This window comes from Odocoileus virginianus, chromosome 11 (assembly GCF_023699985.2).
Source record: "Odocoileus virginianus isolate 20LAN1187 ecotype Illinois chromosome 11, Ovbor_1.2, whole genome shotgun sequence".
Classification (NCBI taxonomy): Eukaryota; Metazoa; Chordata; class Mammalia; order Artiodactyla; family Cervidae; genus Odocoileus; species Odocoileus virginianus.
This window is the reverse complement of record NC_069684.1, coordinates 23,388,149-23,414,458: the sequence shown is the minus strand read 5'-3', so window position 1 is coordinate 23,414,458 and position 26,310 is coordinate 23,388,149. Positions and strand designations below refer to the sequence as shown.

The following is a 26,310-nucleotide window of genomic DNA, read 5'->3' as shown; positions in this document are numbered from 1 at the left end:
CCAAGGAAGACATACAGATGGCAAAAAAACACATGAAAAGATGCTCAACATCACTCATTATCAGAGAAATGCAAATCAAAACTACAATGAGGTACCATTACACGCCAGTCAGGATGGCTGCTATCCAAAAGTCTACAAGCAATAAATGCTGGAGAGGGTGTGGAGAAAAGGGAACCCTCTTACACTGTTGGTGGGAATGCAAACTAGTACAGCCACTATGGAAAACAGTGTGTAGATTTCTTAAAAAGCTGGAAATAGAACTGCCATATGACCCAGCAATCCCACTTCTGGGCATACACACCAAGGAAACCAGATCTGAAAGAGACATGTGTACCCCAATGTTCATCGCAGCACTGTTTATAATAGCCAGGACATGGAAGCAACCCAGATGCCCATCAGCAGACGAATGGATGAGGAAGCTGTGGTACATATACACCATGGAATATTACTCAGCCATTAAAAAGAATTCATTTGAATCAGTTCTAATGAGATGGGTGAAACTGGAGCCCATTATACAGAGCGAAGTAAGCCAGAAAGATAAAGACCATTACAGTATACTAACACATATATATGGAATTTAGAAAGATGGTAACGATAACCTTATATGCAAAAACAGAAAAAGAGACTCAGATGTATAGAACAGACTTGTGGACTCTGTGGGAGAAGGCGAGGGTGGGATGTTTCAAGAGAACAGCATCGAAACATGTATATTATCTAGGGTGAAACAGATCACCAGCCCAGGTTGGATACATGCTCAGGCCTGGTGCACTGGGAAGACCCAGAGGGATTGGGTGGAGAGGGAGGTGGGAGGGGGGACCGGGATGGGGAATACATGTAAATCCATGGCTAATTCATTTCAATGTATGACAATAACCACTGCAATGTTGTAAAGTAATTAGCCTCCAACTAATAAAAATAAATGGAAAAAAAAATAAATAAATAAAATAACTTGTGGTCACTGGACATGCACTCTGTGCCAGAAACTGTTATAAAGGGCATGTTATTAGGTCCTATGATACCCAGCTCTACAGAATATGTACTCATGTTATCTCCCTGTGCCTTTTTTTCCCTGTAAACACTGATAACCATAATATATTCAAGGCCCCTTTCTACGTGACATTTGTTGGTCTTGGTTTTCAGAGCTACCCTGGAGAGATGTACAATAACTATTGAACACTCCCATGTTACAGATGCAGAGAAGTGAAGTGACTTGCCAAGGGTCACAAAGCAAGTTAATAATTTATGAGATTATATGCATGCATGGGCCAGTAGGGCTCAAAGGAACCTGAGTCCATCCTGAAGGCAAGATTTACAGATCAAGAAACTGAGGCCCAGCCAGAGACAGCTGGGTTGTCCAGGGCCAGAGCTCTCCTGACTTTGGGTCTACTGCTCATTCTGCCGTTCTGTGCTTCCTCCTTGAAAATCCTCAAGTCTGGATGTATGAAGAGATCTATGTCTGTGAAACAACTGAAAACTGTTATGAGATAGGAAAATTATGAGAATGGGAAACTATCCCACCCCAAGCAACTTGGCCCCAAGATCTCACTCTGTGAATGGTGTTTATTGATCAGCATCTTCCTTTCAGACATTGACAGCCCCAAAAACCTGGTGACCGAGCAGGTGACAGAGAACACGGCCACCGTCTCCTGGGACCCGGTGCAGGCCGTCATCGACAGGTACCTGGTGCGCTACACCTCTGCTGACGGAGACACCGGGGAGGTTCCGGTGGGAAAGGAGCAGAGCAGCACCGTCCTGACGGGCCTGAGGCCAGGCGTGGAGTACACGGTCCACGTGTGGGCCCAGAAGGGGGACCAGGAGAGCAGGAAGGCTGACACCAAGGCCCCGACAGGTAAGGGAGCATTCCTCTTAAGAAATGTAAGCCCTGAGATGCTAAAGTCAATGGCTGGTCAAGTTTTGTATCCCTAAACTGACAGTGGCAGAATTGATGTTTTCTGGAAGAGCAGGAGAGTAGACTTCTGCCAAACCACACACCATCCCTCACTTCCTTTTTACACATTACATCAAAATAAGGGGCTCACATTTGGCCTCATACTCTGATCTTGCAAAGATAAATGGTGATTGGTTTTATACATCCACTGTCCCTCCAACTGTGTATTTACTTTGTGATCAATCATTAAATATTCCTTCTTGAAAGGAAAGAAATAAGCCACATGTTAGGCTCTGTGAGGTAAATACTTTAGGAAAAAGACCAGTGCTGCAATCTCTTCAGGACAAGGAAGTCTTATTGCTTTCTTAGTGGATCAATTCTCTTTTGATTGCTGTGTACTCCATTCTGAGGATCCTAAGGTTGCACTTTTAAACAGTAACAGTTCATAATTTTTAAAGCTCTTTCACATCTCTGTTTCTCATTTTTTAAGTACAGACTTATTGAGTTATAATTTACATACTATAAAATCCACCTTTTTATAGTGTGTGTGATTCAGTGGTTTTTAGTATATGCAGAATTGTGCAGCCATCACCACTGTCTAATTCAGAATATTTTCATCACTCCTAAAACAAACCCCAGACATTAGCAGTTATTCCCCAGCACTGCTTCCTCCAGCCTTAGGCAACTATATACTTTCTGTCTGTAGAAATTTCCTTATTCTGTACATTTCATATAAATAGATTCATAGAATATGTGGCCTTTTCTGGCTGACTTCATTCACTAAGCATAATATTTTCAAGGTTCATCCATGTTATAGCTTGTGTCCATACATTTTATTGCCAAATAATATTTCATTATATGGATCTAATTCATTTTGTTTATCCATTTGTCAGCTGATGAGCATTTGGGTTGTTTCCACTTTGGGGCTATGGTGAATAATGATGCTGTGAGCATTTATGAATGAATTTTTGTGTGGGCATGTGTTGTCAATTCATTTGGCTGTATACCTGGGAGTGGAATTCCTGGGTCATATGGTAACTCTATGTTTAACTGTTTGAGGAGCTGCCAAATTGTTTCCAGAGCAGTGGCATTATTTTACATTCCTACCAGCAATGAGTGAGAATTATATTCTTCATTTCATTGGTACTCAGAGGAATTCATTGAGATGGGTAGAGCAGGAATCAATATCCCATTTTACAGTTGAGAAACCTCAAATACAGAGACATAAATGATTTTGACAAGTCACAAAGTTAGCTGATGATTCATGGAATATTCATGGAATATTATGGTACCTTAAAATCTATTTGGCAAGGCCCACATTTTACAAATGAGGGATGGAGACCCAGCCAGGGGTGGCAGAGTTGTGCAGGGCTGCTGCTGGCTGATGACTGAGCTGGACCTAGAGCTCAGGTCTGCTGGCTCCAGCCCATGGCCGCTCCTCATGGTCCTCTGCTCTGCCTCTTGGGCTGGGATTGGAATGGAGCTCTTCTGACTCTGGATCCAGTGCCCATTCTGCTATCCTGTGCCACCTCCTTGAGGATCCAAGAGTGGTGAGAAGACCTATGTCCATGAAACAACTAAAAATCCGCCCAGGAGACAGGAAAACCATAACAATGGAGACTGCCTCACCCCAAGGAACATGGTCTCACTCTCTGGTGCTTGCTAATAGTGTACTTTACCTTTTAGACATCGACAGCCCCCAAAACCTAGTGACCGAGCAGGTGACAGAGAACACGGCCACCATCTCCTGGGACCCGGTGCAGGCCGTCATCGACAGGTACCTGGTGCGCTACACCTCTGCTGATGGAGACACCAGAGAGGTTCCGGTGGGAAAGGAGCAGAGCAGCACTGTCCTGACGGGCCTGAGGCCAGGCGTGGAGTACACGGTCCATGTGTGGGCCCAGAAGGGTGACCGGGAGAGCAGGAAGGCCGACACCAAGGCCCCTACAGGTAACAGAGCACTGTTCTTTGGGAATGTAAGGCCTGTTATGCTAAGGCTATGCCTCATCTAGTTTTGGTTTCCTGAACTGAAAACTGGCAGAGCTGATGATTTATGGAAGAGCAGGGTGGTGTTCCATCATAATGTACTGCATATTCCATCTCTCATTTCCCTTTAACTGGTTTCTTTACAAGTCAGGGCCACTTGGCAGCCTCCAAGCTACAAGTCTGCCATGACTGATGGTCAGGTCCTGCTGGTGCTCCTTCTGAGTGTGTGAGTCTTCTGTTCAGTATTGAGGCTCTCCTGTTGAGTTTGTGATTGGAAACAGAAAATGAAAATCAAATGCCATGAATATTAACTGTAATGTGTTCAAAACTCAACTTCAAAAAGTAGACTTTACATCTACCAAAGTGAGTAGTTGTATGTGGTTTGCTTTACTATAATGACTCATTTGAGGATAAGGATAATTTCTATGTTATGCTCCGGCTTCCCTGTTGACTCAGTGGTAAAGAACCCACCTGCAATGCAGGAGCCACAGTTTCGACCCTTGGGTTGGGAAGACCCCCTGGAGAATGGCAAGGCAACCCACTCCAGTATTCTTGCCTGGAGGATCCCATGGACAGAGGAGCCTCGTGGGCTATTGTCCATGGGGTCGCAGAGTCAGATATGGCTGAAGTGACTTAGCACATGTACACATGTGCATGGGTTTATAGCTGGACTTTCTATAGTTGATTTACAATATTGTGTTATTTTCAGGTATAACTTCTAGGTTATATTCTCACCTTATTGTGAAAGACATGTATGATTATATTTCTGTACCGTGATTTAGCCAGCAAATCAGCATTACAAGTGAATCTATGATGTGCTAAAGCATATTAAAACTGGATTTTAATTTTGCCGATTCATTTAACAACATATATTGAGCATTTTCCATGGGTCCTGTTCCCTCTAGGCAGTGGGAACCCCATGGGGAGTAGAATATAGCCCGCTTCCTCTGGGGGCTTATATTTGCATCGAGCTGGTAGAATCATCTTATATGAACTAAGAGGTCTTTGTTGACATGATGCTAGAAACAAAATTTTTAGTTGCTTGTGAGCAGAGACCATGTCTTCTTCAACTGAACCCTGCAAACTGTCTAGTCCCAAGCCTTGTATATAGTGGGCATTTGACATATGCTTATTGAATGAATAAAGAAATTTGTCTTGCTAAACTCTTGGTAGAGGTAGCAGTATAGATGCTCAGGTTTCGGTCTACTGTGCTTTCTCCTTGGGGAGTCGAAGTCTTTATGGGGAGAGAAGATGTATATCCATGATGCAGTTAGAGCATGCAAGCTGGAAACCCCACAAAACATGAAAGGGTGTCACCCCAAGCAAGGTGGCTGTGATTTTCTGCGCTCTGTGACCTATTAATTATGCATATTGATTGTTATTTTCTTTTCAGACATTGACAGCCCCAAAAACCTGGTGACCGAGCAGGTGACGGAGAACACGGCCACCATCTCCTGGGACCCGGTGCAGGCTGTCATTGACAGGTACCTGGTGCGCTACACCTCTGCTGATGGAGACACCAGCGAGGTTCCAGTGGGGAAGGAGCAGAGCAGCACCGTCCTGACGGGCCTGAGGCCAGGCGTGGAGTACACGGTGCACGTGTGGGCCCAGAAGGGTGACCGGGAGAGCAGGAAGGCCGACACCAAGGCCCCGACAGGTAACGGGAGGGACAAGAAAAGCAAACTAGGGTTTTTCACTGTGGGCCGATCTACTGCTGCTGAATTAGGGCACTGCTGCTTTTGTGGCCCATGTCCTCAGGGACTGTAGATTATTTTAGGAGTTTACAGTTAAAAAAAAAAAGAAAAGAAGAAAAAAACAACAACAAACTCCATTCACCTAAAGAAAGAACAAAGCATAATAATGGGCAATTATTACTGAGCAATCCCATGAATGTCTTAAACTGTTTTCCAAAGCCTGTGTTTTTAATGACGATGCTTCTCAGCTATAGGAAATTATAGGGAATAATATAGAGCCAATATAAAATTCTTAAAACTACTGCATTAAAGTACTGTTTTGTAGCAAGCTATTTGATTTTATTTTTTACTTCATAGGTGATGTTTAGATTAAAGGAACTTTTGGCAGTTGAAGTTCAGTGTTCATTTCAACATGCAGCTAAATTTTAATGAACATTTTCTAAGTGCCAGGCCTGGGATATAACAGTGAACAAAATATATATGATTCCTACTGTCTTGAAGTTCAGTGGGAAAGACAGATAGTCAACAAGCAAATGCATTTATAACTATAAATTATAAGTTTTATGAAGGGGATGAACATGGTATAGGTGTAGAGAATAACAGCAGGGATGAAATGGGGGAGTAGTAGATAACACAGGAAGCTCAACCTGGTCCTCTGTGGCAACCTAGAGGGGTGGGATGGGATGGGCAGAGGAAGGGAGGTTCAAGAGGGAGGGAACATATGTATACCTATGGCTGATTCATGTTGATGTCCTGCAGAAACCAATGCAACATTGTGAAGCAATTATCGTCCAATTAAAAAATTTTAAAAAAGATGCCCATTGACAGAAACACCCAGGTAACAGTGACTTAAAGAAGAAAGAAGCTTATTTCTCTCTTGTGGAACAGTCAGAGTGCAAGGTGCCAAGGCTGATATGATAGCTCCATGGTTCAGGAAACCCAGGCTCCTTCCATATTGTTGCTCAGCCATTCCTAGGGAGTTTTCCCAGAAAAACCCAAATGAACTTCTTGGCCAACCCAATACATGGTCATTACCCATCCTCACTCCAGCCAGTGGAAAGGGGCATGGGAAAGGGAAGAGATGCCTGCACTGCACATGTTACTCCTCACATTCCCCCGGCTAGACCGAAGATACAGTGTCCCTCACCACAAGGGGAGCTGGGAAATGGAGTCTTTAGCTTGATGGCCATGTGTCCAGCTTACAGTTCTGTTATACTGTCCCATCCAGTACAGTGGCCACTAGCAACATGTGGCTATTTAATTTAATTAATTAACAGTAATTTAAAAATTACTTTCTCCTTGAAAGAAAAGCTATGACCAACCTAGACAGCATATTAAAAAGCAGAGACATTATTCCGCTGACAAAGGTCCATCTAGTCAAAGCTATGGTTTTTCCAGTAGTCATGTATGGATATGAGAGTTGGATCATAAAGAAAGCTGAGCACTGAAGAATTGATGCTTTTGAACTGTGGTGTTGGAGAAGACTCTTGAGAGTCCCCTGGACTGTGAAGAGATCAAACCAATCAATCCTAAAGGAAGTCAGTCCTGAATATTCATTGGAAGGACTGATGTTGAAGCTGAAACTTCAATACTTTGGCCACCTGATGTGAAGAATTGACTCATTGGAAAAGACCCTGATGCTGGGAAAGATTGAAGGCAGGAGGAAAAGGGGACGACAGAGGATGAGATGGTTGGATGGCATCACTGACTCGATGGACATGAGTTTGAGCAGGCTCTGGGAGTTGGTGATGGACAGGGAAGTCTGGTGTGCTGCAGTCCATGGGGTCACAAAGAGTTGGACACAACTGAGCAATTGAACTGAACTGAACTGAATTTAAAAATGATTTCCTCAGTTGCACTATCCACATTTCCAATAGTCAGTAGCCACATGTGACTAATGTATAGATTCTAGACTATTCCCATCATTGCAGAGAGATCTCTTGGGCAACGTGTTTGTAGAGGAAGGGCAGAAGCGGGGTTGGGGAAAACTAGCCATCTTGGGCAGAGGGAAGAACAAGTGTGTGGCCCTGATTTGGAATAGCATGAGATGGTTGAAGAACTTGAAAGGAAGCTGGTGTTGCTGGAGCATAGAGGTGGGGAGAGAAAGTGGCATGAGATGATGGGGGCAGGGGGAAAGGTCAGGTCATACAGGAACACACAGTACCTAAAAGAGGGGGCATGCTATTCTATCAGGAGAAGAATGGCATGAGGCAATATTCATTTTTAAAAGGTTATTCAGGCCACAGTCAGGAGAATAAATGGGAGAGATGACAGGAGTAGAAGGGAGAAGATTAGTCAAGTTGATAGGGAGAGATGGACAAGTATGATGGCAATAGGGATGAGAAAAGAGGGCATCAGGGCACATATTTTGGAGGCATCAGTGACAGTTTTTGTTGATGGATGAGTAGTGGAGCAGGAAGAAAGTGAGGAATCAAGTATGACATCTGTTTCTGACTTGGGTCATCTTCTGAGCGATAAACAGATCTGAGAAGGAACATTAAGACTTCTAAATGCTTACGCTTGAGGTACTCATGGGATTTCTTGCTTAACTAAGAGACTTATTTATTGATTCCACAAGTATTTATTGAGTGTTTAATACATGCTAGGTGCTGTGGTGGATATGCTCTTGTAGATACAAGTCAGGGACTCAGGATTGCTAGAAACACAGGGGCTCAGAATTGATAGGCACTGGGGATCTGTGAGCATCTGGCTGGTGTTTAAAGCTGTGGAGGGACTTCCCTGGTGGTCCAGGGTTGAGAATCCATCTTCCAATGCAGGGGATGCAGGTTCGATCCCCAGTCAGAGAATTGAGATTTCACATGCTGGGGGGCAGCTACTGAGCGCCTCAACTAGAAAGCCCACGTGCCACAACAAAGGGTCCTGCATGCTTCAATGAAGATCCCACAAGCTGTGGCTAAGACCTGACACAGCCCTAAGTAAATGATTAGAATATTAATAAAGCTGTGGACATGGCTGAGATCACCTGTAGACAGAGAGGAAGAGAGGGCCCCTCAGGTTCCCCTACGTTTTCAGGTTGCTGATGGAAATCAAAGAGGAGGAGGCAGTTAAGAGAAACCCAGTGGAGTGTATAGTCATGAAAGCCAAGGGCTGAGAGTGTCTTGAGACAGGGGCAGTGGCTCAGCTCTACCAAATGCCGCTCAAAGGTCAAGCAAGGTGAGGATGACAGGTGTCCCTTGAATTTGGCAAGATGAGGTTGTTGGTGACCTAGACCAGCAGTTATAGTGATGTGCTGTAGAAATGTGAAACTTCACTGAGCTGAGGAGTGAACAGGAGGTGGGATATACAGGCGGGTTTTCCCGAGAAGTCTGTCAGTTAAGGGGAGCAGAGGGATGGGAGAGCCTAGAGCTTGTTTGTCTGGTAAGGACGGGAGGCGGGGAGAGACTGAAGGTATAGGTGAGAAAGGGCAGATGAAAGGGAGCAAAGTCCTTGAGAAGGTGAAAGGGCTCACAATTCAGGAGGAAGAGGGTCTAGGTTTTTCGTCTAGTTTTTTTTTTGTTTGTTTGTTTCTTTGTTTGTTTATCTTTAGGCCATGCCACACAGCATGTGGGATCCCAGCTCCCTGACCAGGGATCGAACCCATGCCCCCTGAATTGGCAATACGGAGTCTCAACCACCAGGGGAGTCCCCAGAGTCCAAGTTTTAATGCAAGAAAACAGCAGGATCTTGGCCAAGTCTTTTCATTTCTCTAGATCTCCCTTCTCCTCTCCTTTTATGAAAGGGAAGAAGTTTCAAAGGTGTAACTTCTCAGCTCTAAAATTCTGTGAAATGAAATAGCTATATACCACGGAGACAGCAAAAGAGGTCCCTTCATCTGCCATTTGGGTCGCTTGTCTTATTGCTCAGGAGATTTTTATTTTTATTTTTATGGGAACTAGAAGGACAAAAAGTTTCCATGTCGATGCCCTTGGAGAAGATCAAATTCCTTTCAGTTTTAATATAACATTTTCCTAGTGGTTTGTTTCCCCTGGAAAAATGTTTTCAATGGAATTGTATTGTTAATAAAAGTATCATGAATGGTGATATGTTCCTTTGGCCCTAAAATTCAGCATTTCCTTTTTAAAAAGAAATTGACAGCCCCAAAAACCTGGTGACCGAGCAGGTGACGGAGAACACGGCCACCGTCTCCTGGGACCCGGTGCAGGCCGTCATCGACAGGTACCTGGTGCGCTACACCTCTGCTGACGGAGACACCGGGGAGGTTCCGGTGGGGAAGGAGCAGAGCAGCACCGTCCTGACGGGCCTGAGGCCAGGCATGGAGTATACGGTCCACGTGTGGGCCCAGAAGGGGGACCGGGAGAGCAGGAAGGCCGACACCAAGGCCCTGACAGGTACTGTGAGGGGTGGGGGACGTGGAGCCCTTCACACCTAACAGGAGATTGCCTTCCTCCACGTCTAGTCTGAGGAGAGGGGCAGGGAACGCAGTGTTGTCCCTGAGGGCATTCTTCAGAGTGCTTCCCTTTTCACCTTTCTGAGGTGACACGTTGACAGACAGGACGTGTCAGGAAGGACATGGTGTGAAGGAAGACCGTGTGACTCTTCAAGGTGGCTGTGTGGAAGGGAGCCTCCCTCACACCCCCTTCACCCAGCCCAGCTCCCAGGCTGTCCGTCCTGACCTGAGGACCTGGCTGGGCCTTAGCTCCAGTTTGGGGAAGAGGGAGGCAAGGAGCCTTTTCTGCTTACATCTCGACATTGGGGGCAGTGGTGGAGCATCTTCCTTCTCCCCCTGTCCCTCTTCAGTTGGCCAGTAAAGGGGCCTGGACTGCCTGTATTTTATGTGCGTGATGAGACCCCTGGTCTCACTGAGCATTGTGGAGATGAGGCCTCACAGGGACCTGACAGGATCACGCAGCCCACCCTGACGTCCTCGGGCCTTTTTAGACAGTCTGGGCAGAGCCTGGCCATCCCCTGTGTGGCCACAGTATTACCGTGTATGGCCACTGAAATGAGAGGTGCCTTGAATGTATTCATTGTTTTTATCAGTTACAGTTAATGGACATTTTTAATAAAAAAGTAATACATGCTTATAGTGAAAATTTTCAAACTAAACAAAGGTGTGTAGAAAGAAAAATTCTTTTCCACACCCAAGGCTCCCTGATACCCAGGACTTCTGTCTTGGGGTAGTCAGCATCTTCCTCCTTCCTTCTTCCCCTCCCTCCCTTCCTCCACCCCCCGTCTACCCCCCACCTCCAGTCTCCTTCCCTCTTCTTCTTTCCTCCATTCCTCTCTCTCTCTCTTTCTTCTTTATCTTCTCTTTGTTTCACTTTCCCCATTAAAAAAAAATTTTTTTTTTTGGCTGCGCTGTGCAGTGTGTGAGATCTTAGTTCCCTGACCAGGGATCGAACCTGCACCCCCTGTAGTGGAAGCTCAGAGTCTTAGCCACCGAATCACCAGAGAAGCCCCCTCCCCATTTTTAAAGACAAAAATATTTCATCTTTCTATTTCGTAGAAATGTAGAAATAACTAAGACAGACATCTCAGGTTCATAACCTGGGGATGGGTGGGCAGTCAAAGGGGTGGCAGAAGCCAGCTCAAGATATTTACATAGTTAAGGTTTTCCTTTGATTGTGAAACCAGGAAAATCAGTTTTTCTGCGTGATGGATGGAATAAAATCCAGACCAGATGTTATGCTTTAGAAAGCCACACCACACTGATATTACAGAAACTCAAAATTTGTCAAAACATCCTAATTCGAAACAACAGCTGCCTGATTTCTATTAAAATACTGCATTTCAGTTCTCTGCTGAAATGCTACTGGGTAGAAAATAACCTAGAGACATCTTTTTTGGAAACTTCTAAATTAAAGTCACCCTCTATGATGATTTTTCAAAATGGAAATTTCCATTCACATTTTGTTTGCTTTAAAAAAAAGTGAGCTGTCTGACCAATTACTGTGGTGTTGACTAGAATTTCTGCTGAGATGTAGTCTTCCTGGTCTACAGTGCATACACGCACCCACGCTTTCCCTCTGGTGTTTGAGTGGAGAAGCGCGTGGGAATGAGAAGACATCTCTGCTTTTCCTCCATCTCTTTTACCTTGTCTCCCTTTCTCTCCTCTTTTGTACAAGCATGTCCCCTGCTTCCCCATTTTGTACAGGGTATGCATCTAAGGCTGCACACGTAGTTACCTAAGACACAGAACTTTATATTTCAGTACCAACTTAATTTCTATTATAAGTTCCCGTTCTGTTTGTTAGTTGGATATCTCAGTAAATTTAGAGTCATGCTTCTTCCTCAGGGCTGTGTATAAAGTCTCAGGTGATTTTCCAAGGCCAGGCATGGTCTTGTATTTTGGTCATCCTTCTGGGCAGGTGTTTACTGAGTGTCCCTGGTTTCTGTATGCAGGGGCCTTTCAGATCTGTTTGCCTCTGCTACTCCCAAATTCAGAGTGCCATTTTTACCACATCATGTATATATATATGTACGCTGCATTGGGTCTTAGTCCTTCCTTGCCACTCTGGGAGCCCTGCCATCTCCAGGACTTTGCTGATCGAGGTTGCTCATACACACCACTCTCTGTGGCTTCCCTGGTAGCTCAGTCAGTAAAGAATCTGCCTGCAACGCAGGAGACCTGGGCTTGATCCCTGGGTCAGGAAGAGCCCCTGGAGAAGGAAATGGCAACCCACTCCAGTATTCTGGCCTGGAGAGTCCCATCCCATGGACGGAGGAGCCTGGCGGGCAACAGTTTATGGGGTCACAAGAGTCAGACGTGACTGAGTGACTAAACCACCACCACCTCTCTGCAGATCTGCTGGGGAAGTGGGAGCCCAGGCTCACTCCCTCTGAAACTCACCCCTTAACCCCCTTGTCCTCCGTGGGTTTAGACTTTTAGAAAAATATATCCTAAAGACCTTATGGCAAGGAAGAAGGGAGCCTGCTACTTACTTGATAGGAAGAAGAAAATGGGAATGTGTAGGGAGAGAATATAAGCGGAAATCTCAAAAATTACCTCTTCTCATTACCTTAGTAATAATTACTACTTGATGTTTTATATACAGACATTGACCCTCCCCAAAACCTTCGTCCTTCTGCTGTAACCCAGTCTGGTGGGGTATTGACCTGGACACCCCCCTCTGCCAACATCGATGGCTATATTCTGACCTACCAGTTCCCAGACGGCACCGTCAAGGTACTGGACATTCGTCTTTTCTCTTCTGCCCCAGCCTCCATGTACAGTAACTCCCTGGGGCCAGCCAGCTCAATAGCTGGTCCCATGGCAACCTGCTTATTAATGTGTTGATCCCTACTGATCACTTGCTGTATGCAAGGGAGAAAGCTAAACTTGGTCATTTGTGAGCAGTGTACATATGGTCTCATTTTATGGGACTAACTTTCGTGCCTGCTCCTTCCTAGCTGCCTGTCACGTATCCGCTGGCCACACATCTGTCCCGTGTTACATCCCCAATAAATGTCAGCTCCACAAGGACAGGGAATTTTTGTCTGCTTTGCCTCGCTTTGTGTGTAAAGTGCTTGGAACTTAGCACATGTTTGGTGTTCGATAAATATTTATTTAATGAATTTGATTAACCTTATTTCAAGAGTTATACCTCCTACCTGGAATTAGAAAGCCAGCATATCTTTGTTACTTGTCCCAGTGGAAAGTTGGTATTCTCTTTCCTTGAAAAGGAAGAAAAAAAGGGAGGAAGGAAAAAAGGAAGGACACCTTGATTTATTCATTATCTCAGTGGTAAAGCTGCCATTATAAGCATAGGGAGAAAGGTTATTGAAAACCCAGCTATCTCCCTGCCTCAGATATCAGTGGCCAGCTTCACTTTGCCCATTACTTTCTCAGCTTACTTTTGCTAGCCTGTTGCTGCCAATAGTGGCTGTTGTTGGTTGCCCAGCTTGTATCTGGAGGGCAGGAGACCTCATGCGTGCTCCCCTCGAGGGTGCTCCCCTGGTGGCAGTCGTAGGTGCTGGTGGTTCCCAGCTAGTGCTGGGAAGTGCTGAATCTCCATGGCACAGCCCTGAAGAGAAGCTGGAACCTACTGGCATTCTGGGTTACTACTGAGCCCTCAAAAAGACAAAACTCTACCCTCCCAAGGAGTTTCTGTCATTAGCACCAGGGAGTGCTGTTGACACCGAGGGTGCTGTGGGTGATAAGTGAATGTCTACTGTCTTCTTTGTTTGGTAGGAGGTGCAGCTTGGAAGAGGGGACCAGAGGTTTGAGTTGCAAGGCCTTGAGCAGGGTGTCACCCTCCCTATCTCCGTAGTTGCCTTTAAGGGTGACCGCCGGAGCAGGAGTGTATCTACCAACCTTTCCACAGGTAATGTGAGCTCATGCACTCTGAGCGAGAATGCAATGCAGGACAAGCATGGAAGAAACCAGAAAATGCGTCCAAGGAAAAGCGAGTGGCGACAGGGCTCTGGATTTCTCTAGACAAGGGGAAATGGAAATGGGGTTATGAATTCAGAAGAAATGCATCCCATGGTAAAGAGATGAATGAAGGGAGTGAAGTGGAGTATAGTCTGGTGGAGGGGAAGAGGGGGGTGTGGTCAGAGGAGGAAGTGATGTGAACTTGACCTTATCTGGTGGCACCAGTGGTAAATGCCAATGCAGGAGATGTAAGAGATGTGGGTTCAATCCCTGGGTTGGAAAGATCTCCTGGAGGAGGGCATGGCCAACCCACTCTAGTATTCTTGCCTGGGGAATCTCACAGACAGAGAAGCCTGGTGGCTTGTGGAGCATAGGGTCGCAAAGAGTTGAACACTGAAGCAATTCAGCGCACACTAGTACATTTGAGGGGGTTGATGTGAGCAAGCAGGGTGAGTGAGAAAAATAAGATGTGAGTGAAGAGTTGGAAGATGCACAGTAGTAGGAGTTTCCAAAATAATTTTCTAAACAAAGTGAAAGTGAAGTCGCTCAGTCGTGTCCATCTCTTTGAGACCCTGTGGACTATAGCCCACCAGGCTCCTCTGTCCATGTGATTCTCCAGGCAAGAATACTGGAGTGGGCTGCCATTTCCTTCTCCAGGGGCTCTTCCCGACCCAGGGATTGAACCCAGGTCTCCCGCAGCGCAGGCAGGCGCTTTAACCTCTGAGCCACCAGGGAAGCTGATCTTGAAATAGGGGACTAGCCCCACTCCCCTCCTCCCTTGCCTTTCTCCTAACAGTGCTGTCCTTCTGCTTGGTTCCCAGTTGGTGCGCGTTTCCCACACCCTTCGGACTGCAGTCAGGTTCAGCAGAACAGCAACGTCGCCAGTGGCCTCTACACCATCTACCTACACGGGGATGCCAGCCGGCCTCTGAGGGTGTACTGCGACATGGACACAGATGGAGGCGGCTGGACTGTGAGTCACACAGAGCCCTGGGCTCTGTCTTGCTTCTCAGCCCAGGGAGCTCTATTTCTTCTTCCTCCATGGGAGAGAGATGCTTTGGTGCCTTGCAGCTGTTTTCAGAGAGATCCCACCCCACTGTAAGAACAGAGCCCGAGGTACTTGATTCCTGGGATAGAGCAGGCTTGGTTAAATTCAGGCTGATGTTTGGGAAGGCTTGGGGGTTTATCACCATCTATTAACACTAATGGCCTCTTTACATGAGTTGCCTACATTTTTACTCTCTGCAAAGCACACTCATAAACATGACCTTCACATATAAGCTATAGAATGAGAGATTATTGCTCATACTTTATAAATGGGTAGATCGAAGCCCAGAAGGAGAAGTGCCCTGACCAAGTCACATGTCGTTCAGTTGGTCAGTCACGCCCAACTCTTTGTGACCCCATGGATTGCAGCATGCTAGGCTTCCCTGTCCTTCACCATCCTCTGGAGTTTGCTCAAACTCATGTCTACTGAGTCGGTCACATTAGTTAATAACAAAGTTGGGACCAGATTCTCAGACTGTAGCCTCCTGGGTCATTGGTTTTCCCAATAGGTCATCTCAGGTCATCCAAGATGGAAACACATGGCCTCTTTGGGGGCTCAGTCCTCTGAATTTTGGAGCCTGTTGTCCAAGCTCTGCATCCTGGCTCCACAGTACAGAAGCAGGGCTTTTGGAACTTTGATACGAAAGGCTAAACCCTGAAAGAGGGAAACTTGCAATGTTCTGATCATCTCACATCTGTGTGGAGGTTTTATTCTCTGTGGGCCATTAAACCGCATGGTACCTTCTTTGATTGCATCTGCAGATCCAATTATATGATGAGCTGCTTTTGAGACTTTCAATCTGATCTTCCCACCTCTCCTTACCCTCTTCTCCCTGTACCTGAACAGCGAGAGGCTCTCACTGCTCCAAACCAGCCTGCAGCCTTACCCGCTGTGCTTCCACCACTTGATGTGGGAAGGAGAAAGCATGATCTCATAGAGCTCAGACTGCATTCATTTACACATTCGCTCAGGGGCCTGAGGAACCAAAGACACTCGAGCAGCCACAGATGAAATGATATCATCTGATAAGCAGCAAAGAGGAAAAGTTATTATCCACACAGCTGCATCTGATGGCTGAAAGGCAGAAATGGATCAGATGGGGATATTCCTGATTGATTTGTAAAAATAATGGAACCGAGTGTCACATGGGAGGCCATCATCTGACCAGACTCTTGGGCTGCACCTGCGGCTTCTCGTCAGCACCACTGTACGTCTGTGCTTCTGTCCCTTTAGGCTTGAAGCCAGTTTCCTGCCTCTGTCCCTGTAGTTGCCCATTGGCAGGATGTCTGTACTGTCCTGTGTGGTTCTTTTTGTTGTTTGTTTGTTTTCGGGGGTGGATGGTGGCATGCTGCATGGCATATGGGATCTTAGTTCCCCAATAAGGGATGGAACCCATGCTTCTTGCTTTGGAAGTGCAGTATCTTGACCAATGGACCCCCAGGGAAGTCCCTGTTGGTGTGGCCTTTTTGAAAGCCAGCCTCACACAGGCAAAGAGATATGTGTGTAGGGCAATTTTTTGAAAGAGACCTGCTGCTAGTCTGTCTGCCTGGGAGTATCCATGATTCTTTTTCACTAATATTTATTGAGTGCCTACTATGTGTCAGGTAATGTTTTGTATACTTATGAACCAGCAGTGGGCCAAAGAGACAAAAATCCCTGACCTCAAGGAGCTTGCCTTTTATATCTTGCCCATGCAAGTGACCTTTGCCAGAACACAGAGGTCAGTTCCAGAAACAACTCTGGGTTCCCGCCAATGCCAGTGCCCCATCCCCTCCCAAATCTTGTTTTCTCACCCAGGTTCCTGAAGATACTACATGAACTGAGACCCTGTAGGGTTCTCCTTGAAGTCACTACACTCCAGAAAATACGTGGAGTCCTGCAAACTTCTCCACCAAATCTTTTACTAGTAATATCCATGTTTTGGGGGATTCAGAAGTCTTCTGTCACTGAAAGATGATTACCTTTATAAACTGAGCTTCTCAAATCCTTTAAAGGAAATTCTTTTCCACTCAGGCAGCAAGAACACAATTTGATTAACTTGGGTTAGCCAGAACTCTGCCCTGAGGTAACTGAGGCTACGGGTGGGAAGCTGGAATGGAGACTATTAAGGAACACTTAAGTGTCTCAAATATTTCCGTTTCTGTTTCCCATCTTGTAAGTCCTAAGAACTACATGAGGGGCTCTTTCCACAGGCATTTAAGTGAGACTTTAATTTTTTCCTCCTGATTTAGTCATTTAGGACCAAAAGTTCTAGAGTACAATGAAGCTCTGTTGTTAGAATCAGACAAAGATTTTTTTCTCCTTTGAGATTTATTTGGCAAGCAGTTTCTGTTATCCCAAATAGTTCATTATAAGGTATTTTCATCTCCTAGAAGGGCATGGACTAGATTCTCAGTGAGTCAATTAAGGCTGCCTGATCAAGATGTACAAATGATCCCCGTGGGTCAGTTCATTTGGAATCTGACATTATAAAATGCAAGCTAACACATTTACTGGGATATAATAATCACTTATTTTATCTGTATGAGCTGGGCTCTGGCCTTTATGATTTATCATGATTCATGACCATGCTGAAGCCTTGATTTAAGAGAATGACAAATAGGCTATTAACATCCTGATCTCATAGTTTAGAGAAGTGAGGCTAGTCAAGGTTAACTGACCTGCCCAAGGAGACAGCTAGTAAGTGTAGAACTGGGTCTAAATAGTGATGCAAAGAGCATCAGAACCTTTTTTTTTTTTTTCAATTTCCCTAGCCACACTGAAGCATTAGTAAAATAAACAAAGAAACAAACAAAAAAATGCTTTGGCACTACGTTCATTGATTGGCGATAGAGACCGAATGCTTTTGTAAATCCTCTGTCCTAGGAGGGTGGGATCAGATTTGAGCCTGACCTTACACGGGAACTAACTACATTGGTGGAAATAGAATTTGATGCAGTGTGTATGGAATCAAATGGTGATGCCCTAGGATTTCATTGCTCATGATCCAGGAGGAGTCTCAGGTGCCGTGATAGGAAACGAACAGACTCAGAATCTTAAGGCATGCTTTTTAAACAGTGGACTCCACATAACTGATGTTTTCAGGCTTCCTCAGGGAAAGATGAGGCAGTGTTTTATCTTTGCATCAGCCACCGAATAGTTGGCTGCGTGCCTCTTTGTTTTTTTACACTTTCTCATCTGTAAAATGGTATTGTATATTCTTGCCCTGGAGTCAGCCTTTAAAAGTGCTCAACGAGTCTACGGCCATACCACCCTGAACGCGCCCGATCTCGTCTAAAAGTGCTCAACGAGCACTTGTTACATAGATCAGTAAGTGAAAAAAGAAATCAAGGAAGCCAGGAAAGGAAGGTGATGTCTTTACAAGATGGACATGTAAGAAGAGGGGAAAGGGAACAACAGTGTTAGTGGGTGTTAGTGCCGTTGTTCACCGTGACCATCCCTAAGTTCTGCTCACAGTTCTCTACCCTTTCACACACCCTGTCTCACGAATCCTCCTAGCACCTCTAGGGGTAGACCCCTCCTTCCCGCTTCCAACCCTGTTGGACAACAAGTCGACTGATGCTCAGGAACAGAAATGACTGAGTCACCAACCCCTGCCAGGACCCCCACCCTTCATTCAGTGCCTCCCAGGCCAGCAGCCAGGGACTGATGCTTCAGGAGTTGGCGGTGAGCTCTGGGCACTGTTGTGGGCAACCCACTCTCTCCTCCCTCCCTGTCTCTTCCCAGAGGAAAATGTGTCAAGAATGCTCAAATATTAGGAGGTCTACCTCACCAAATTCCAGATGAAGTGGTTGACTTAAAGGCACGTGGTGTGAAGCACGGTGGAAAAGATGGGGATTGGATTTTGTGTTGGGGCGTCTGCTTTTGAAGGAGCACAAAGGACAGTAGGTGGAGAGGAAGATGCCACTCCATTCTTAGGGAGTTCCAGACTCATGTGTGGGGTTAGCTAGGATGGCGTCTAGCATGGCTGCCAAGGCCAGGAGGAATTAGAAGTGCAAAAGCATACATAGGTGTGTTTAGCCTTTAGCTGCTTTTTAGGTTTTCTTCATAGAAAAGAGGAGAAGGCAATGGCACCCCACTCCAGTACTCTTGCCTGGAAAATCCCATGGACGGAGGAGCCTGGTAGGCTGTAGTCCATGGGGTCGCGAAGAGTTGGACACGACTGAGTGACTTCACTTTCACTTTTCCCTTTCATGCATTGGAGAAGGAAATGGCAACCCACTCCAGTATTCTTGCCTGGAGAATCCCAGGGATGGGAGCCTGGTGGGCTGCGGTCTATGGGGTCACACAGAGTCGGACACGACTGAAGCGACTTAGCAACAGCAGCAGCATAGAAAAGAATCCAGTGATTCTGGCCAGAACTGCCTCCCTTCCTCAGATGGAGGGATTTTTGAAAAGAAAGCAGCCCATACTCTCATGAAACAGCCCCAAGCGTGTCTCCCTGTTGTCCCTTCTCAATCACTCTTGAGCTGGAACCAGTTGGTTTTCTGCCCTCATCACCCACTAGCACGGCCTTCGCTCAAGTCACCAGGGCTTCTGTGTCACCAGAGTCTGTGGGCAGTTTGGGCCTCACGTTCCCTGACTTCTCACCAGCACTTGACACCATCGGGCACACCTTTCTCTGGTGGCCTTTCTGATTCCACATTTTCCCAGTTGTCCTTCACATCACCAGCTGCTCCTCTTTCTCCTTCATGAACTCATCTTGCGGTGTGTGGCTCTTATATCTTGGGATCCACAAGGCTTGATTCTAGGCTGCTTGCTCCTTTCAGTTCCTGATTTGGTCTCATCCTTCCAATGGCTTCATCTCCCTCTCTGTGTCCTGATAGCTTTCCATGTTAGTTAGGATGGAATGGGCTAAGCTGTAGTAGCAAACTGACACCTAATTCCAATGATTTAACCCATAAAGGTTTTTTTCTCTCACGTGTGCAAAGTCACTACTAAGTGGTGACTCAGGGATTCAGACTGATTCCAGCTCGTGGTTCTGCTCTGTTGACATGTGGCCTTCACCATGGGACCTTGGTGGGAGAGAGTGGGGAGACCCCCACCCCACACCCTGTGCTCCCGCTTTCAGTCCTGTAGCCGGAACAAGTCACATGGTTCCAACTTAACTGCAAGAAAGGCTACAACAAAAAGTCTCTTTGTGTCCTGGAGAAGAGGAGAGTGAAATTGGACTTGGTGAGCGCCAGCACTATCTCAGACACAAGCTCACCTTCTAAGTCCAGCCAGGCCCCCTCCTGAGAGCTCTGGCCCTGACATTCAGCAGCTCCTGTGGCACCTTCATTCACCAGGATACCTCAGAAGCCACTCACACTCACCAGCTCCCCAAATGAGCGATGTTGCCCCCATGGAAACTGTCCTCTCTCAGAGCCCCTTTCTTAGCAATTGGCAGAGTGAATTGCCATTAGCACTGGGAGCCCAGAACTCGAAAGGCAGTCTTGATGTCCTCCTCTTTCCCAGTTCCACTTTGGTCCATCACCACCTCTGTCAGTTTCACCTTCTAGCCGCTTCTGTCCATCTTCAGGGCAGCCCCCAGCGTGCCATGCTGTTCTCTCTCATCAGCCATGTCTGACTACATGTGTCAGATAGAAATGCCCATCTCCCTCTTCAGGTCTTCCAGAGGCGGAACACTGGGCAACTGGATTTCTTCAAGCGCTGGCGGACCTACGTGGAAGGCTTCGGGGACCCCATGAAGGAGTTCTGGCTTGGTATGATCTTTGAGCATCCCTGAAGGCTGGGGTGTGGAGGGGAGATTTCTCCCTAAGAAGCTGATCAGGCAGCTTGAGGGAGCTCCTCGCATTCAGGAAGAGCTCCAGGTGATGGGGGCACTGAGGAAGCTGCCCACCAGGGTGTTGGTGGGGCTGGGTCACTGAGAAGGTTCTGGTGTGCGCTGGGTATGTGGGAGGGTGGGACTGTCGCACGTGGGCTTTATGCTGCATCTGAGCCCCACACAATCCACCTGCAGCATGAACTTCTCAGAAGCCACAGGAGGAGAACAGTTATTGATTGACTGGGATTCTGGGCTCTCATTGGGCGGTCACACAGGTTCCCTGGAATTCTGTGAGGAATGCCAGTCACTGTGGCATTGTTTTCTCCCTTTCCCTTCTGCTCTCTTCTGGAGCAGATGTTCGTGGAGAATGAAATAGCCAGAAGCATCAGTTGGGAAATGAAGAATTAGAAACTCATCACGTGGATATGCAGTATCTGATAGAGTTGATAAGTTTTGTGGTTTGCTTGGTTCAAAAATCCCATCAGTGACCTTGGAGTCAGTGGTTGATCTCCTCTCCCACTTGGTGAGATAAGTGGATAATAAATAGGACTGCTCCTGCTTGAGAGAGAAGGAATCAGTGGGGGCAGATTCATCCCATGATTACCCACCCCCACTCCCACTCCCTCCCAGAGGGCATGGTTTCCATGCTCAGAAGCATGACTGTGCCAAAGACATAATGGGTTGAGAAAACAAGCCTGCCATAAGAGATGGTATAGGGAAGACCCCCGCCCCCCACCCCATTATCACAGGAGGAAAAGGCCAAGACACATTTGGGGGACTGAAAGTCTCAGATGCAAACAGTGGGTGCTCACACACACAGGGTGATTGGTTACCAGAATTCCATTCCTTGTTCTTAGGACTTGACAAGCTACACAACCTCACCATGGGCACGCCCACCCGCTATGAGGTAAGAGTGGACTTACAGACTGCCAACGAATCTGCCTATGCCGTGTACGACTCCTTCCAGGTGGCCTCCAGCAAGGAGCGGTACAGGCTCACAGTCGGGAAATACAGAGGCACGGCAGGTAAGACAAAATGTGTCTTTCCTGCTGGGGTCTCCTGCCTGGTGCATCTTGAGGATGGGTCGGCCACCTGCCGTGGACCTGGGGGATGGAATATTGTTTCAGGAAGGTGAATTGTCCTCATTGAACAGTTGAGGCCCCGCTCCCTGTAGGGGGTAAAACAGAATCGTCAAAGCAATCTTAGACCATCATAAAATCAGAACTTCTGTATGTTACACACTGATCCCCCACCAGTAAAAACCTTCCTCTTCTACTGCCCCAGTTCAGGCTGTTGTACATTAGCTGATGAACCTACATTCCGAGAGATTTCACGGTGTCTGCTCACCTCTTATTCGGCTTCAGTAGTGTGGCTGCCACTCTTACACAGCGGTGCCTGTGTGTGTGTGTGTGTTATTTAAATTTATTGTGGTACTTGGCCATAAATAAGACAGAAGAATGGAAGTGCTGATTCATACAATAAGAAGAATCGGTCTCATTAACTCCACACAACTATGGCAACACAGAAATTAATAGTTCAGCTGAAAGGAGGGGAACGGTAGCCTCAATTAGCGTCTTACTGGATTTAAGCCAGTTGGTGGTGTGTTAAGTCTTGAAAGGAAAAGAACAAAATTAAGCAGCTGATGAAATACTGGAATTATGACACTGAGCATTTTCTTTAAGATGCAAGGCGTGGTTTTTGTTTTAATATTATACTTTAAACCTAAATTTATCATCTTTAAACCCTAGCAAGTCAGTCTAGTGTTTGACTTAGCGTGTTTTTGACTTTGTTGGGGCTATGTAGGAATGTGTTTGTGTGTGATAGTCGCTCAGTCGCTTCCAACTCTTTGGGACCCCAGTGACTGCATCACACCAGGCTTCCCTGTCCTTTACTACCTCCCAGAGTTTGCTCAAACTCATGTCTATTGAGTTGATGATGCCATCCAACCATCTCATCCTCTGTCGTCCCCTTCTCCTCCTGCCCTCAGTCTTTCCCAGCATCAGGGTCTTTTCCAATGAGTCGGCTGTTTGCATCAAGTGGCCAAAGCTTCAGCTTCAGCATCAGTCCTTCCAGTGAATATTCAGGGTTGATATAAAAAACGTGGAAGTCAGGCATAGAAAAAAGCCAGTTAAAATACAATTGGGAAACACAGATGGACATTTAGTGGTTTCTAAGGATATTAATCGAATGAGAGGGATTTCAAGACGCCCTTTTGTAGGAGTAAGTGCACTGGCTCCCACCCTCTTTCACCAACTGTAGCTGATCAGATTGCATTACAGCCAGAGGTGGAAAGGGTGTGCACACTGCAGTCTCTCTTAGACCTGTCAGTGAAAAACAAGAAAGACATGGAAGTTTTATTCCAGCCAACCCGAGGATTATAACCCGGGTGGCAGTCTTTCAGAAAATTCAGAGGACTGTCTCTCCTGTTAGAGGTCAGAGCACAGTTAGATAAGTGTTTGAGATAGAGGGTTATAAGTCCATCAAATGATGTATCATTGACAGTTTACACAGTCCAGATCGACACCACATACAAGGTATTGGATCACAGGTCATGATTCATGATGGCTCCTTGAGGGTATTAAGAGGGAGTATCATTTCCTAAAGAGGTCTGGTTAATACAGATGCATGGTACACACTAAAGGAGAAGGACAAGGTGCAAATGGGCCCTGTATCTTGCCAGAAAATATGAACTTTATTTCATCAGACCCCTTGGGCCTCCACCTGTTCTGTCTCAGCCCACATAGTTAAATATCTGGCCATCCCTTTTCTTCCCAATACCCTGTTCAGTCCTGACCACAGTGATCAGTCAGCCTTCCTTTCTCAGGCTGAAAAAGCCCAGTCTTCAGAGACTCCACTCATGGCACCTTCTACAGGTAAGATATGGGATTAGGCTGGTTCCCTCTGGTACTTGTGCCCACATCTCTCCCTGAAACCCACTGCCCTCGTGGGCCTTCTGCTGGGGACCTCACTCAAACCTGCCCTCCCAGGCTACCTAGTCCCCCTCCCTCTAGTATTCAAATGTCCCTTCTCTGAGGTCTATCCTAATCCAGTAAATGACCTGAAGCTAATGGGAAAATGAGTGAAAAGGGGTCAACATCTTTGTGAATTACTGTGATTCTCCTCCCGGGGACTGTATTTGCATTTTAACTGTGATTAGGGGCTAATTCCCATTCTAAGGTTGTGCAGGCCAACAAGTGCTGGTCAGTGGAGGATGTATTTTTTAATAGGAAGCCTTGGGAGACTTGGAATTCATGCAGCATTTAGGCAGCGGTCTAATCTTCCCCTGTGTACTATCATTCTTACTCTTAAATTCTGAATTATACTGGTGGGGTTAGTGGAGTTTGAGCTTTCCTTATATGTGCTGATTGGTCCCCAAGGAGGATTTTGAAATTTAGCAAGCTTCTGGCTGCTTATGTCCTAGATGATGAAGTACTGTTTAGAGGACATGGTATTCAGATAGAAAGCGAACATTTTGATATCTCCAGGCATGGGCCTGCTCTCTCCAGCTTTTAACCCTGTTGTCACTCTTTTTGGAACTAGAGATGTACAGCTCTGGTGGATAAGGGAGGTTTTAGACTCTTTTCCTACTCAGACTGTCCAGGCGGACCCTCAACTTTTGCTTCTACTGAAGTCAAATCAAGAAGCTGCAAAATAGAGACAGAGACACAGATGTGGAGAACAGATATATGGACACCAAAGCAGGGGGAAGATTGGACTGGGATGAACTGGGAGATTGGAATCCACATATTCACACTATTGATACTATGTATAAAATAGATAACTAAGGAGAGCCTGCTGTGGAGCTCAGGGAACCCTACTCAGATATATGTGTGTGCGGAGCCTATTCACTTTGCTATACAGGAGAAATTAACAACCTTATAAAGCAGCCGTGTGCTAAATCGGGCTTCCCAGGAGGCGCTAGTGGTAAAGAGCCTGCCTGCCAGTGCAGGAGACATAAGAGACACGGGTTTGATCCCTGGGTTGGGAAGATCCCCTGGAGAAGGAAATGGCAGCCCATTCCAGTATTCTTGCCTGGAGAATCCCATGGACAGAGGAGCCTGGCGGGCTACAGCCTACAGGGTCTCAAAGAGTTGACTTGACTGAAGCATATGTGTTGCTGATTCATTTTGCTGTGCAGTTGAAGCTAAAACAACATTGTAAAGCAGCTATACCCCAATAAAAATTAATTTAAAAAAAAGCCAGCACATTATTCCTCCTTAAAGGAAATTCCAGCAAGGTAATGCCAGGTCAATTGACTTTCTGATTCTTGGAGTGAGACAGGTAGGACATTGTGTGAGCTCTACCTTCAGGATGCTGCTGTTCATTAATTTGGAGATTATATTGAAAACATAAATAGGCAGATATTCAGGGTGGTGCAGAAGGATTTCTGTGGGCTAACTAGCCACTTGCAGCTGATTTCAGAGACTTAGAACTGCTCAAGAAGGGATGGTTCACCCCCTACAGACACTTAGAAATGTGACAAGCAACTCAACCAGCATTCAGTTGGCTGGGGCCAGGGCTGCCAAATACCCACAGTGAAAAATTGTTCCATCCCAAAGGCCAGTGCCTTCCTAGCTTTGAAGTGAATTTTTAAGTACTGGCACTTAAAGAAGGAAAAGATCATTGAACACATGAACAAAAGGGAAAGCTGGAGGTGACACAAATCACACTTTCATGGGCCCATTCTTGGTCTCAGAGTGGAAGAGGTTCAAGGTCCAGACACGTGATCCTGTGCCTCTGTGTTATTCATAGGGGATGTGATGTTAACAGCTTCTTCTGGCCTGAAATGGCTTAGCTGCCTGGCTCATCTTTCCTATCTCAGGAGGTACGAGAGGAGAAGAGCTGGTCCCAGAGTGATTTATATATATATATATATATATATATTTATATTTTAAATATTTTATTTTTATTTATTTTTGGCTGTACTGGATCTTCATTGCTGTGCATGGGCTTTCTCTAGTTGTAGCGTCTGGGGGCTACCCTTTAGTTGTGGTACACAGGCTTCTCACTGCGGTGGCTTCCCTCATTGTGGAGCACGGGCTCTCGGGCTTCAGGAGTTGCAGAGCATAGGTTCTGGATCATGGGCTCAGTAGTTGTGGCACACAGGCTTAGTTGCCCTGCAGCATGTGGGGGCTTTCCGGACCAAGGATCAAACCTGTGTCCCTTGCAATGGCAGGTGGATTCTTAACCACTCGACCCACTAGGGACCCCCTTCCCTCCCCCCAGGAGATATTTTGATGAGATGGATGCTGACCAGTTAGCAGCCCCACCTGGGCTTGGGTTCAGACCTCTTACAGGCTTGCCACTGACTCTCCCACCCAAGGCCGTTACACTAGAAGTGGGGCACTTGTCTCTCATCAATGTTTTCTCCTAAAACTTCCAGAGAGGGAGAGAGAGTATAACCACCATTGACTTTTCTGCCCTATTTTCCTTGAGGAGATAAGCTTAATACATCAGAACACTGTCTTGGCCAGGGCCGGATGACCAAAGAGAAGTTAGTTTTTGATTTATGAGAGCACTCGCTATCTACACTTGGAGCATTAGTGTGCCTTTGGTCTCTGAAGCCAGAAGGTAGATAATCCATCATGGATT

At 46.2% G+C, this 26,310-nt stretch overlaps 1 protein-coding gene across 1 annotated transcript in view; it reads left to right on the top strand.

The window, feature by feature from the left end:
• The window catches only part of TNN (tenascin N), a 60,999-nt gene that overhangs the window by 29,090 nt on the left and 5,599 nt on the right, over positions 1-26,310 (top strand). Inside the window, exons 8-16 of the mRNA XM_020902221.2 lie at positions 1,586-1,849; positions 3,575-3,838; positions 5,268-5,531; positions 9,654-9,917; positions 12,585-12,715; positions 13,721-13,853; positions 14,725-14,876; positions 20,560-20,656; positions 21,576-21,743. Of these exons, the coding sequence (XP_020757880.2) occupies positions 1,586-1,849; positions 3,575-3,838; positions 5,268-5,531; positions 9,654-9,917; positions 12,585-12,715; positions 13,721-13,853; positions 14,725-14,876; positions 20,560-20,656; positions 21,576-21,743 (1,737 nt within the window). The remainder of the gene's footprint in view (positions 1-1,585; positions 1,850-3,574; positions 3,839-5,267; positions 5,532-9,653; positions 9,918-12,584; positions 12,716-13,720; positions 13,854-14,724; positions 14,877-20,559; positions 20,657-21,575; positions 21,744-26,310) is intronic.